The sequence below is a fragment of the Sander lucioperca genome, chromosome 1 (genome assembly GCF_008315115.2).
Source record: "Sander lucioperca isolate FBNREF2018 chromosome 1, SLUC_FBN_1.2, whole genome shotgun sequence".
NCBI lineage: Eukaryota > Metazoa > Chordata > Actinopteri > Perciformes > Percidae > Sander > Sander lucioperca.
The window spans coordinates 26,038,009-26,052,635 of record NC_050173.1 but is presented as its reverse complement, the minus strand read 5'-3'; the positions used below and the strand labels follow the sequence as shown (position 1 = coordinate 26,052,635).

Below are 14,627 nucleotides of genomic sequence, written 5' to 3'. Positions count from 1 at the left end.
AGTTCTGCCTATGTAGCATAGTAAATTAAACAGAAAACAAAAACCCCACAGTGAATTTAAAAGACGAAATGAGTTCAAGTTATGAATTTAACTACTGCTGAATAGTAATAGTACACCATTATGGATATTTCTTCTATGAGTTTCTATAGTTACTGTCACGTATTTATTGTATCTGTGTATAATCTTTCAGTCTGTCTGCTCTGTGTCTGTCTGTCCAGTTTTTAGGACCCTGAGGTGGTTGTCTCAGCTGCTCCCCGCCCCGCCACCGCAGGCTCTTCGCCTTTCTCTCCCTTGTTGGTCCTCCTCTGCACGGTCCATTGTTCTGTGTATGGCCACAGTCAATCCTGCTAGGGTGAAACACGCAACTTCTGGTCCGGACCTTTAAAATAAAATACCTATTGCCCTTGATTCACAATATCTTTTGTAAAAATGATACAGAAGCACAACACACTACAACCCCTCAGTGGGACAGTAGTTCTGAATATAATTATGTACATTATTTAAATTCCCCCATTGTGTAATAATGATGCGAACTACAAGATCAAAGTAGTCAGTTAAATCTTGTGCTCAACAGTGTCAGCAAGCAGCATCAGTGTCAAACTAGCAGATAAGCTTTCAATGCAGCCAATGTATTACTTGCAAGCATGACATATTACTAAAACATTCTCATGTGCCTTCAATTAGCCTTGCTTTTGCTTCAAAAAACTTTTAATTATTTTAGTATTTAAACTGTGACAAACCTTAATGAAAAAAATTTAAACATTTCAGGGTATACCTATTATAAATGATTTACGATGTACAATTCATAAACCTTCCACACAAGGCATATATCCAAGGAGAAAAAACATGTTTAGTGTGAATAGGTCGACACAGGTTATTCAACCATAGCTCCATGGCCCTGATCCCAACCAGTGGTGCTGCAAAAATCTCCTTGGGTACAAAAACATGAACCTTTTTTGAATTCAACTATAGTAGACAGTGGGAACATATATAGCCATAAATTATGCTATACTAAATGCAAACTATTTAACATGATTTTGGAACATACTGTAAATTGTTGATTTATCCTTTGTTATGGTTGATCCTCCAATATAAAAAACAAAGAATTTAACTATAGACATTGTTTTTCAGGCCTTTAATTTTATAGGACAGATTGAGACATGAAAGGGGAGAGAGAGGGGCGCAGCAAAGGGCCACAGGTCGGAGTCGAACCTGCGTTCGCTGCATCAAGGAGTAATCCTCTCTATATGGGCACCTGCTCTACCAGGTGAGCTACCCAGGCGCCCATTATTGTCTTGTTTGATCACTTTACATTTATTTTAAGCACATTTTTATCTGCCATTTTATTTTACTCTTAAAATCTTTTTATATGAGTTTTATACATGCTTGTGAGTCTTTTACATATTTTACATTTGTATGGCTTATGTATTCTTTGTTGGAAGAAAAAAAAAAATAGCTCAAACAAACATGCCCTGGCTTTTATTTTGAAAACAGTAGCTTTTCCGGTATTCTCATGCTAACCCCTTTAAACTTGACGCAGTTTGGCTGTTAGATGAGGTTGAGGGACGGGAGTGCCCCATTCACAATCTCTTTACATTTAACATAGGCTAACAGCGGATCTCCCAGGAAGGACAAATTGACTGGACACGGTCGATGGAGACATATGTGTGATATAAAAAAACAGCCCGGATGCAGCTGTTCATTACACTTATAGGGGAAAACTATGACTCTTTTAAACGACTGACGATTTGGGATACTGTTTTTACTTTTTCCTGCATCTTAGCCGGCCATTCATTAATTCATTTATAAGGTGCTGCACCCGTCTGGTTTTATATAAACCCGCCCTCTGTCCTGCTGTCTTTTTATGAGTTCTGCGGTTAGGATGGACACCCGGCTTAATTTCCCCACGTACCCGCTGATGGTGCTGCTCTGTGCGGTCTGTGCACTGTCCGGGACCCGGAGCGCCGTGGCTGCTGCGGGGAGGAGCTGCGCCGATACCCGGCAGGTGTACGCAGAGAAGGGGTACAGCACAGGCACCGCTCCGCTGACTCAAATCTCCGGTAAGACTACATCTAGCCTGCGGTTGGGATTATAGCCTACACAATTAGAGTTTGGGGGGAGTCATGCAGAACAGTCACATATTCATCTGTTAGGAAAATATGTGCCTAATTCAAGCGTATAAAAACATTTAAGATACACATCACAGCAGAAATGTAGGTGCGTCAGCATACTGTCTCAATAGGGATACAAAAAAAAAAAAAACACCATTATGCAAATTAAGGTCACTAGGCCTATATAAACTCGCTGCTCACCACCACCACCAATTATTTATTATAGGAACATTAGTAATAATATAGCCAAAAATACCGTAAAATAAGAAACTCACTGAGAAAAGTGATATTTAAAAGTAGGCTACAAGGTGGCACAAACTCATTAATAACCACCAGAAACACAATGTAGGAATATCATGGTAAGTTTTCCTCAAGAGAAACAATACAGGGTGGTTTAAAACAAATTACACCCGCCCCCTCCTCCCCTCGTGCTGTTTAAATAGGATGATTAAGGGGATGAGCAAATTGCCAACACCGGTGCAACAAAGAACCTCGCCCCTAATTAGTCTTTGCCTACTGGCCCACTGCTAAATCCCTGCATATCCATAGGCTCTGTTCACTGGTGATAATCCTATCTGCTGATTAAAAAAAAAACTGTTGGATTTTGGATAATGTGAAGTTTTGGTGGGTGGGATAGAGGAGAGAGGAGGAGAGAGGAGAAGTAGGTGGACATGTTGAAATGAGGATGTCTGACCAAGTGAGGGAGCAAATGATGGAGCACTTAAGTGTCAAAGATGTAGTCTACTTCTTGGAGGTTCAGCTTTGCATTTAAGTGTGTGTGTGTGTGTGTGTGTGTGTGTGTGTGTGTGTGTGTGTGTGTGTGTGTGTGTGTGTGTGTGTGTGTGTGTGTGTGTTTTATTGTGTTACCCTCAGACAGACTAGTGTGTGATTGTGTGCATTTATTCTGTGGCAATTTAGCTCTGTGAGTCACTGAGACAACCGCAATATTGATTGTGTGTGTGTGTGTGTGTGTGTGTGTGTGTGTGTGTGTTGGGCTATCACTGCCTGAGTCTTGGCTCACTGTCCCGTGGGCCAGGGGGAGCAGATGGCTGAGAGAGCGAAGGATGAAGAGAGGCAGTTTAGAAATGGAAATAGAGGGATGAGAGAGGGCTAATAGTGAGACACACAGAGAGAACAAAAGAGGCAGAGGGGAACATCAGCGAGGGTGGAGTTGGGAGACTTTCGACTGTGTTAACCGTAGGTATATTCATGTTAAATGTAAAATTATAGAAACAAAGAATTCAAACCTTTTGCTATGTTTTTTTTTTTTAATCTTTCTCCCCTGGTTGTCGTTTGCATATCCTTACCTCTGACATTTCAAAGACCCAACCTGAGCTGACAAAGAAAGACAGATTGAAGCTGAATAATTCATGCAGGGAAATTACAATTTTCTATCACACCCTTATCTTTGATAAGATTTCCCCACAGTAACTACACAGACTGATGAGTGGAGGAATTGAGTTTCTCACTAAAAACATGTGCTTAGACCTGATAAAAGACTACTGATGTTATTGAGAATAGGCCTTGTTTTTGGTTGAGGCAATAATAATTTGTATAGCACCTTTTAGCCACAAAACAGAATCATAAAAATGCTATTAAACCAAAATAACCACATTTCTACACATTTGTTTCAAAATGTGACTGATCCTAACTCTTCTTTCTCTTCCGTCCTGGTTTTACCTTTGTCCTCCAGGTGAGCACCTGCGGCTCTGTCCTCAGGACTACACCTGCTGCTCCAGTCAGATGGAGGAGACTTTGGCTCTGCAGAGCGAGAGAGATTTCCTCAAAGCTGTCGAGGAGAACAGCCAGTTCCTTTTGACTACTTTTACCCAGAGACACCGCAGGTTTGATGGTAAGTCTTGACTCTGCATTGCTGTGGAGATAGGTCTGGCAATGCGAGACTAGATGGCTTGTACAGTTATTAATTATGTTTGATGGGAATATTATGTGGTTTGATATAGCACACACAAACTGAACTTGGCTTCTCCTTGTCTCGCCCTCCTTATCTACCAAGTTAGTGGCGATGAGTGACAGCTGATTAAAAACGTATTTAGGCTCCCTGACTGCACAGTTCGTCTTAGATGGTCGGATATCTAAGCCACAAAACTCGACTTGACTTTGAAAGCTAAAAGCACAGCAATGCAGAGACTCTAGTAGGTTCTTATGTATGTTTAATAAACACATAACTGCTATAATTAAAGAAGTAGTATTGCACTTTCATAAAGTTGGGGGACTCACAAGAGATGGATTATAAAAAATAATGGTCCCAATTGAAGCTGCAGAGGTCGAGATATCCTGATTTTTAGTTTCTATGGGTTAAGCTCCAGAAACACTGGATCCTACGTTTCCCATAATGCAATTTGATAGCGTCTTTAATTGGACCCTTTGTGCCTGGTAAATGCACAATTTTTATAAACAGCACACTTCCAGTTTGTAATGCAGACTTTCTGTTTGTAGTCAGTAATTGTAAATTTGTAGACACCAAGCGTAGCTGAGGTAACCCTGACGACATCATTATGACATCAATAGGGTGAGCTCAGACTTTTGAGTACTCCCTCCAGAGCCACAGAAGACAGAGTTTTATTGGACTAACCATGGTCAGTAAACTGAACTTCATGTGTACAATTGGTGGAATGTGCCTTTAAACAAAAGGTCACTGTGGGGATACCCACCCAGACAGCTTTAGTGACTGTTGTTCAGAGAATTCAGCCCACGTTGTCTCAAATTCTATATGTATGGCTGAAGATTTGTAGCAGCCACAGCACAGCGCTGAATTAACACTTTTTCCTCCTACCTGCTGTGGACTGCTATCACCTTTTTTCCCTCCTCATCCTCTTATATAATGTACGGTATGAATCATTTAAACATGCTGAAGGAGTGGGAGACTGCATATGAGTCCTAAAGTCCTAAATAGAGTACACGTTGTTGCACTCATTTACCAGTGTGCGGGATCTGATGTAACTTTCCCTATGAGCTATTAATCTTGGAGGGGAGGGGGTGATTGAGCGCCCACGTACGTAGAAACCTGCCTTAGCTATTAGAAGAGAATTAGGTGGGTGATTAGATATGGGATTCCTATCTAATCTAAAGTTTTTCCTGTCTGTCTGCAGAGTTCTTCAGAGAGCTTATAGACTTGTCAGAAAAGTCGATGAACCAGATGTTTACCAAGACCTACGGCCGGCTCTTCACCCAGAATGTACACGTCTTCCAGGAGCTGTTTGTGGAGCTGCGCAGATATTATTCTGGTTAGTTTAATCACTTTATCCACCTCACTTAAGTCTTATGTGTTCAGATGGTCTAATGTTCTTTGCAAAGTGATTCCAGTTGGGTTGAATTTGACATAGAAAACAATGAAATCAGGGGCTTCACAGTAATTTTGGGGTCTAAGACACATACCATGTAGGTCTCATGGGATCTTCCTCATTTTTTTGCTTACACCCCCACACAGCTCTCTCCCCATGTTTTCCTGTCTATGTCTACTCTCAACTCTCTACTCTCAAACAACGCAAAATACCAAAAACGTTATCTAAAAAAGGAAATGAGCACACAACATTTTAGTTGTTTTTGCACAACAACCCCATTTCAGGAAACAATTATTCAGGCAAGCAACCTTGTAGTCTACATGGGCCTCCATCAGGCCTGAATCAATGCAGATAAGTCTTTAAAAAAAACTATGTTTGGTTGGTCTGGTTAAAGATGGTAAAGAGCTGTGATGATTCCTTGTTCCACTGGCAGTTTATTGTCATTTTATCAGTCCACATCAGCCGCTCTGGGCAGCAGAAAAGAGCCAGCATTCTCTTTTGAGGAGAATTGAAATGCCAAGAACTGGAGAAAAAATAGAGAGAGAATTGGAATCCCGCGGATGACTGTTTCTATTTCTGTTCCGGATCGCTCCGTTTTGGCATGACAGCCGCTCGCTGGAGAGTCTCTCTGCAGGCTGTTGCTGCTTAGTCAACATGTCTTTGTCTGCCAAACAGCATGTATAACTAATTTGAGGCTGTATTGTAGACTACAGATTGGAGAGTCTCATATTCAGAATTTTGTCTGTCAGTTGACTAATGCAGAGAGAATGACAAGCACATTTAAAGGACGAAGGAAATGAGGAAACATAGTGTTTAATAGACAATATAGGTATCAAAGCAGCAAATAACACCGTTTTGTGTTAGTTTGGTTCTTTCTTGGCTTGTATTTAGTTAGTTTAAAAATTGTCTATTTTTTTACAATATCTGTGGCAGCTTACATCTAGGAGAGTGGTTCTACTGTGTAGAGAAAGTTCACTCAAAAATGAAAATTCGCCCATAATTAGTACCCCTTTGTCAGTCAAAATGTGTAGTACTGATAAATGTGGTTAGTCCCCATTGTTAACTACATCTCAACCTTTTCCCAAACCATTGAAGATGGCCATCTTTTCACAGCATCAACAAGGCATTTAAAAAAATATTTAAAACTGTCTATTAAAGCTCTCCAATATAGCTGGTGCACTGTGTGTAGTCAACAGTTAGTTGTATAACAAAAGTCTGGTAAATTTGTCTTACCGTATTTTCTTTCTTGACAAACCGTGGAATTGCATACAGCTGTCATGTAGTAGGGGCTAATTCACAGTGTGATTGGTGGGTTTACATGCATCAGTTGACATGGAAGGGACCAGATAATGACTGATGTTTTAGTTAAACCTCAACCTGGCCCAATGAGCATCATAGTTTCCCACTGTATAAGGATATGGTGCTATAGATGAAAAGCTTAATTCAGTTTTACGGAACAACGTACATCATCCACTCTGCTGAAATGCCCCCTACTGTAATATGATGCTCTTTCCTCTCTGCAGGAACATGATTTTTGTCAGATTACAGATACTGTATGCTAACCGTTGTTCTTGTGTCCACAAGGGGGCAGTGTCAGTCTCTCAGAGGTTCTCTCAGATTTCTGGTCCAGACTGGTGGAGCGGGTCTTTTCTCTGGTTAACCCCCAGTATCAGTTTAGTGAGGACTACCTGGAGTGTGTCAGCAAACACGCCGAACAGCTGCAGCCATTTGGGGATGTGCCCCGCAGACTGCGTGTACAAGTATGTGTGTTGTGATGACATAGTTAATAATTGTATTTCCAGATGTGCAGATTGTTTGACTAATCTTACAGCTTGCTATTTTTCTTTTTAAATTCAGGTGTCGAGAGCTTTCATTGCTGCCAGAGCACTATCTCAGGGCTTAGCTACTGGTCGGGATATTGTCAACAAAGCAACAAAGGTGAGTTGTTTCTTGTACTGTTGTCTGCTCTGCTGTTAAAACTACATTGACAAGATTGTTATGTAAATAATTATATTTCAAATAAAAATTACATAAAAATATCTTATTTTAATATCAAAATGGTTGCAGAATAGTTTTTTTGTTTGATTAATCAACACACACACACACACACACACACACACACACACACATATATATATATATATATATATATATATATATATATATATATATATATATAAAAATTTCCTTCTCCCTTTTTAGTATCAACAAATTACAGGATTGGTTGATGAAATAATTGCTTGTTTTCTGCACTTTAAAGGTTTCCAACAGTGTAGCTGCCAATGTGAAGTCCCCTTATATAGTTTTAAAGTTAATAATGTTGATTCATTCTTTTTATCGTAACTCTTTGACCCACTGCTTTGTGTTTCAGTTAACTGCAGATTCAGAGTGTGTGCGTGGGCTGATGCGTCAGTGGTACTGCCCGCTGTGTCGAGGCATGCCCTCCCTGCGGCCCTGCCACTCCCTGTGCCTTAATGTAATGAAGGGCTGCTTAGCCAATCAGGGCGACCTCGACACTGAATGGAACAATTTCATTGGTGGGTGAGGGTAGGATGAACAACACATCCTAATATGTTGTTGTGGTTTAAGTGGGTTGTTTAGGGTCAGGTGCATGACACACACACATACTGTATTTCAAAGAGCCACAAGAAGCCTTTGAGTTAATAATATTAGCTTGTTAAGAAAAACATGTCATGACCCAAACATAATTTAAAAGCCTTTTGAATTATCATTATTAAATTGAGCATACCTAAAAGTAGACTCCTTTTATTGCCCTCCGTCACTCATTTACTTTCACTTCCTTTCCCTCCTAATGAATTCCTCCTCCATTAATCATTCATGCTTCTCTGCCCCTTCACAATTGATCTGTCTCCCTGTTTCCTTTCCCCTTTCACCAAACCCATCATGTTCCTTCCTTTTTTCATCCCTCAATCCATGTGTACTGCACCCAAACCCATTTTACCCTCATGCACCCTTTTTATCCAACCATTATTCTTCACATTCCCTTCATATGATGTTTATGAGGCTTGCTTCCTAATCTTCCAATCCTGTAACTGCAGATGTAAATCAAATCTTTTTTTAGCTGGTTCACCAGTGAGAGATTCCAGACACAGGAAACCATTGTCTTGATGTTTATCAGGGTCTAAAATATGCCACCAATAGAGAGTAACACCAGACAATGAGAACTTGGGTAAATGTAGTCATAGCACACTTTATCACCCTGTCATCTCTATTTCTGTATCCCCTTTGTCCTCTATCAGATGCTCTGTACCAGGTTTCAGAGAAGTTGGAGGGGCCGTTCAATATGGAGCTTGCAGCTGACTCCATCTCTGTGAAAGTGTCGGAGGCCATCATGCACATGCAGGAAAACAGCGTCAGCATCTCCACTAAGGCAAGGAAGAGGGCACGAGCAGATGATGGAGGGAGGGGGGACAAAATGGGCATGGATGTATTTTTAATTACAGTCCCTAGCTGTTCTTCTTGTATTCATTGAACCTTTGTGAGTGCATAAAGATCATCTACCGTCTTTATAAAAATCACTCTTACAAGTCAAGGCTACAATCTTGATTATTGTTTGGTTCTAATCTTCTTAATAAGACAGCATGCAGTCAAAAATGACAGGAATTATACACAGAGAGCATGACTGCCTCACAGTATGATTAAAACATGGCAGACATCCCAGCAGCTAATCCACCAGAGAGACACCCACATCTCGTTAGAAACAGAAAAGCTCCTGGTTTGTGGCAGCAGTGCTTTAAGGAACAGGCAGCTCTTTCCTTCGCTTTATGTGTTTGCTGCCTTTCACCAACAAAGTGTGATTGTGGAGGTTATGGAGAACCATTTCAACAATGTTAAAAATGTTGATCATCATTATTATCATCCCGCAATATTACAATAATCATACACCATGTGAAATATGTGTCCTGTCCCGTCCTTAGTGTTTTTACGTCTTAAATTATTCTTGTTTTTAGCTATTTGTCTAGCTTGTTTGTCTCTAATGTATCTTCAGTTCATTGTATGGGTCTCTGTGCAATGACAGTAAAGGTTTATCTCTATCTCTGTTGTATTGCAAGATTCCAGTTCAGTTGCAACACTTGTAGTTGCCCCAATAATTGTATATTAAAAATCTATATTATATTTATTTATAAATGCTTGTTACATAGCTGTTTACTGTACACTGGTATTGCTTTTGTTGTCGTTTACCTCAGGTGTTCCAAGGTTGTGGAAGCCCCAGGCCAGCTCCAGGACGGTCCAAACGCTCACCCAAGGAGTCAGGGGGCAACAGGAGGCCCTTCCGCACCTACAGCCCTGAGGAGAAACCCACCACTGCTGCAGGCACCAACCTGGACCGACTGGTGAGGAGGAGACATACCCTGTGTATACTGGGTGTCGTAACTACGTATCCATTCATATTCTTTAATATAGTGCACTTAAAACTGTTTAAACTTACATTAATGGATTTTTGGCCAGGACACCAAGCTCCAAACACAACATTTACATGTTATCATCTTCAGAAAGTTTTTTTTCTTTCTTTTTTTTTTAATTTTTTTATTTTTTTATTTTTTTAGCCTTTTTACTGAAAAGCAACTCTTATGAGAGCAGGGAACCAAGACATTATAGTTGCATGCCAGAAAACCAAAACAATGAGCTGAAAGACTCTAAAACTCTCTGCAAAGCTAAGCGAAACTACAGTCTGGTGATAACTCTCTGTGGGTTCATCACTACGAGCGACTCTTTAAACATTACACATGGTAATTTGACCAATTGTTGTATTAAAATATTGATTAGTGCAGCTTTTAGTACTCAAAAATGTTGTTTTGTGCAGGTCATCTTCGGGTTGAGTGTGATTTAAATTTATTATATACAGTATATATTGAAACCCCAAAAAAGAATGTCAAAATGTTTGCACTGTGTGTGAGTCAGGATTCAGACATAGCAGCTGAGCAGGAAGCAAAGAGAGGACAAACAACAAATAAGTCTAAGCTTGGTAAAAGAAACTAATAATACAGAGTGCAGCAGTCAGAGCCCAGACAGTACTCCTGTGACCACAGAGTGGTACTGAACTTAAAGAAGTGCAGAGGAGGTAGAAAGAGGATGGTAGATATTCATCATCTATTTATGAAACATCAAAGACATGTGGTTTAAGAACTGACCCGAAGCAGTATCATGTCAGTTTTTCACTTTGGCCAACGTCAGCACTGCAGCTTCAATATGCTTCCTCCAGCCAGCCATACCAAACAAGGATACTTTAAAACCAGGTCTGAGTCACAACACAACCCATTTCTTTCCGCCTCCGTGTAGGTTACTGAGCTAAAGGAGCGACTGCGGCCCATGCGTAGCTTCTGGGTGTCCCTCCCACACACCATCTGCAACGATGAGAAGATGGCTGCCGACGTCACTAATGAGGACCGCTGCTGGAACGGGCAGACCCGGGGGAGGTGAGCGAAATCAGAGTGGAGGGACGGAGGCTTGGGTTCGGTAGAGGTGGAGGAGGCAGTGATGGTGCAGAGGTGGAAGGATGCAACAGATGGAACCAAGTTCCTTTTTAATTTTTCCATTGACAGTCACCCACATGCTCTCTGCGTGGGTCTGCTTGCTTTTATGCACACAGAGGCATCCCAACACAAGTATCCAGGCCGATGTAGAGACACTGTGCAGGTCTGCATGTGTGCTGTGAGAGGAAAAACAAGTCTGCATAATGGAGGATTTTGTGTCTATGATGTTCCAACTGCAATAGGAAACAGTTTTATGTAAAGGTACACCCACCTCAGCAGCTTTAATCACAAAGTGGGACTGCAGCCACATGGGCTGGTATAAAATGTTATACTACTATAATTACCTTTGTCAAAATGTTAACATATACATCACAATTATGCAATGCTAAAATAATTGAGTTAATAAATTTAAATACATTATCTGTTCTTGTTTTTATTATAAAACATTGGTAAAAATACATTTGGGAAATTGTAATGTGCAGTTTGAAGAAAATATGGTGCAGTTTGTTCCCTAGATATTGTACAACTTATGGGCCGCAGTGTTTCTAACAGACCTCCAAAAAAGACTCTGTGACACTGTACTTAGATACAGTGGTGCTACTGCTAACGTCACCATGGTAACATGCTCAGAAAGACAATGATGCTGATGCAGAGCAGGTATGTTTGCCATTGTCATCTTCTCGTCCTTAGCATGTTAGCTAAAAAGTGATGTGCTAAATTAAAAGCGGTAAAGTAAAACGTATAACCAAACTCACCACAATTCATCCTGAGGGGGACATGTATGTCAAGACAACTACTGGACATTTTTACTCTGAAACAAAAATGTGAACCTCAAGTTTAGGAGATCACCAAAGTCCGGAGGATTCATGAATTGGGACCATCCAACAGCTGTTGAGACATTTCAGTGTGGACCAAAGAGCCATGCTGTTAGCGAATCAAAAATAACATGCAGTTCAATAAATCCATATTTGTATGGAATACAAAAGGTGCTTTAAGCAAGTAATTGCTGTGTGTCCGTGCGTGCAGGTACCTCCCGGATGTGACGGGCGACGGGCTGGTCAGCCAGATCAACAACCCCGAGGTGGAAGTGGACATTGCCAAGCCGGATGTGAGGACCAGACAGCTGATCATGGAGCTGAGGGTGGTGACCAACAAACTCAGACACGCTCAGAGCGGACAGGACATGGACTTCATGGACAGTCAGTCTATATATTTGTGTTTATTAAAAGGTGCTCTAAGCGATGTCACACGTTTTTTAGGCTACAACATTTTTTGTCACATACAGCAAACATCTCCTCACTATCTGCTAGCTGCCTGTCCCCTGAACACACTGTAAAAAAAACGCGGTCTCTGTAGATAGCCCAGGCTCCACAAACGCCAACAAAAACAAACTGCGCCAACCTGCACCACCAAACATAACAATGTTCCAGCCAATAACCGACAAGAAGGATTTGGGGGTGGGGGTTGGAGGGGTTAGTGCGCGGAAGGGCGAGGGAGCCTCCGTTTTGTTTGACAATACTTCGGACGTCAACAAGAAGTGACATCACCCAACATCGCTTGGAGCACCTTTAAGTGATGCATCGATAGAACTTATCCACTAAATTAGTATGAACTGTTTTATATCAGTCATAATTCTCTTTTTTTTCTTGATCCAGGTGAGGAGGGCAGTGGCTCAGGAGATCAGGGTGAAAGGTACAATGATGATTGGCCCGGCTATGGGCCTTACTCCCCACCCTACAACAAACCCCCTCACAACCCCGCCTCCAACCCTGCAAAGCCGCCTCGAGTCCGAGAGAAAAACGGGTCCAAGTGGAACAGAAACAACGGTCATGGACGGGTCAAATCTGCAACCAGCCAGCTCTCTTTCTCCCTGGTTCCTTTGTTGTCTTTGCCTTTCATGGTCACTGTTGCCCCCATGTGGAGATAGCTGGTTATTACAGTCTGGAGCTGGAAGTTGTCTGTCATGCTGGAGTCTCAAGCACATTATGAAAAACAATGAAAGTCATTCCATTTGGTTGCACCAGCAGAAAAGCAAACAAACACAAACAGTCTAATTTAGCAATAATTGAAAATCTGTTTACAGAAATAACAAAAATATAGGTTAAAGTGAATAGTTTTCCTACTGCCCAAAAGGTATTAACAGGCATTGATGATTACAAACAATACTTAATAAGTACTGCCATTTTTGTAGTGCCATTCGTTTGACCTATTGGAGTCTTGATGCTGAATGGTGTGCAGTACTGGAACATAGGAGTCTGAAAGAGAAACTAAAAGTACAACAGCAAATGAATTGGCAGCATGTCTGGGTGAAGAAGCTCATGGTGTCATGCGTTTGGTGAGATGGAGGTTAGTCGTGTCGGTTAATAACCGTGGAGTTTCAGTGAGCAGCTGATTCGATCTGAGTGAGTTTGTTTGCTGCCTTTCTCATGAATTAAGTTCATTCATTTAATTGATCTTGATTTCAATGCGGTTGTGGTTAATTGTTTGTGGACGTAGTAAGATTTAATTTACTGGTTTAATTAAACCTCCATATTTTGGCTTGGAGAAAGAGTTAATAGGGTGACTCTAGAAACCAAACAAGGGACTTATTTTGTATGTAACTAAAAGCTCAAATTAATTTGGGATAACTTGTGACAAGGGGTTGATTCATGTAATATATTGGTTATTAATTTATTTGTAATATATTTAATTGTTCTTATTATGATTTTTGAAGCAAGTGTTTTTATCTTTTTAAAAGATAAAAAAGGAAAGATCAAGTGTATGTATTGATCCTTATCGTAAACCAATCATTTAAATATAAAAAATATTGTTATTGAACAAATCACAAGAAAACGCATAAAATAATGGGACACAAGACCAGCTATAGTTTTTTTTAGCCTTAACCAGAGATTGTTAAGGAGCAGTGTGTGTGTGTGTGTGTGTTTGTATGATGGTTTTTGTATTTATATATTAGTTGTATGTTCTTGTTCAAGGTTCTGAGGTCATGTTGAAAAGATTTTGGGATGTTTTTTTAATAACATGTTTTTTTACTTATCTTTCCTAAAAGCAACAAAAGATGATGAAAACAGTAAGCGAGGTCATGATGTGGCATAAAATTGGATTGAATGTTAACGGAAAGACAAGAACTAAGAGACGATGGCTCTTAATTTTCATATGCTGAATGTGTTTGAGCGAAGATAAAAATCAAAGAATTTTCAAGAAGGAAAAACAAAACTTGTGAGGATTGGTCATCCATGGACAGAGAGAAGGAGAATAAAGTAGTTTGACTTTTTTATTTATTTTAAATTTTTTTTTTTGAACTTTTATTCACTTTCATGCTGAGAGTTGGATAAGAAGAGTGTTGCCATGTTTGTATTGTAAATGTCAAGCTGCAGCCAGTTAGCTTAACATAAAGACTGGAAACGGGGAAACGGCTACCCTTGCTCTGTCCAAAGGTAACAAAATCTGCCAATCAGCACCTTACTAATTAACATATTGTGGATTGTTTGTTTAATCTGTATAAAAAAAAAAAAGGGAGGGTGGAGACCCTTATGCTAAGCTAACCAACTGCTAGCTCCAGTTCCAACTCTTGGCAAGAAAGCAAATAAACATTATGAACTATTTTGTTAAAGATGATGAAAGCCAATTGATAGGGTCCCAAAAAGAGAGCAGATGGAGAATATTAAAAGAATGTATAGATGCTGTGAAAGGACACCTTGCTGAATAAGGAATCATGAAAT

The 14,627-nt window shown here is 40.3% G+C and overlaps 1 protein-coding gene across 1 annotated transcript; it reads left to right on the top strand.

The window, feature by feature from the left end:
- The first annotated feature begins 1,412 nt into the window (after positions 1-1,412).
- Positions 1,413-14,534, top strand: gpc2 (glypican 2). The gene is made up of 11 exons (XM_031303374.2): positions 1,413-2,060; positions 3,805-3,963; positions 5,222-5,356; positions 6,998-7,173; positions 7,271-7,351; positions 7,785-7,950; positions 8,674-8,804; positions 9,622-9,768; positions 10,715-10,851; positions 11,935-12,107; positions 12,564-14,534. Exons 1-11 carry the CDS (start codon positions 1,865-1,867, stop codon positions 12,833-12,835), a joined length of 1,773 nt encoding a protein of 590 aa, XP_031159234.1. The 5' UTR covers positions 1,413-1,864; the 3' UTR covers positions 12,836-14,534.
- Positions 14,535-14,627: the final 93 nt, after the last annotated feature.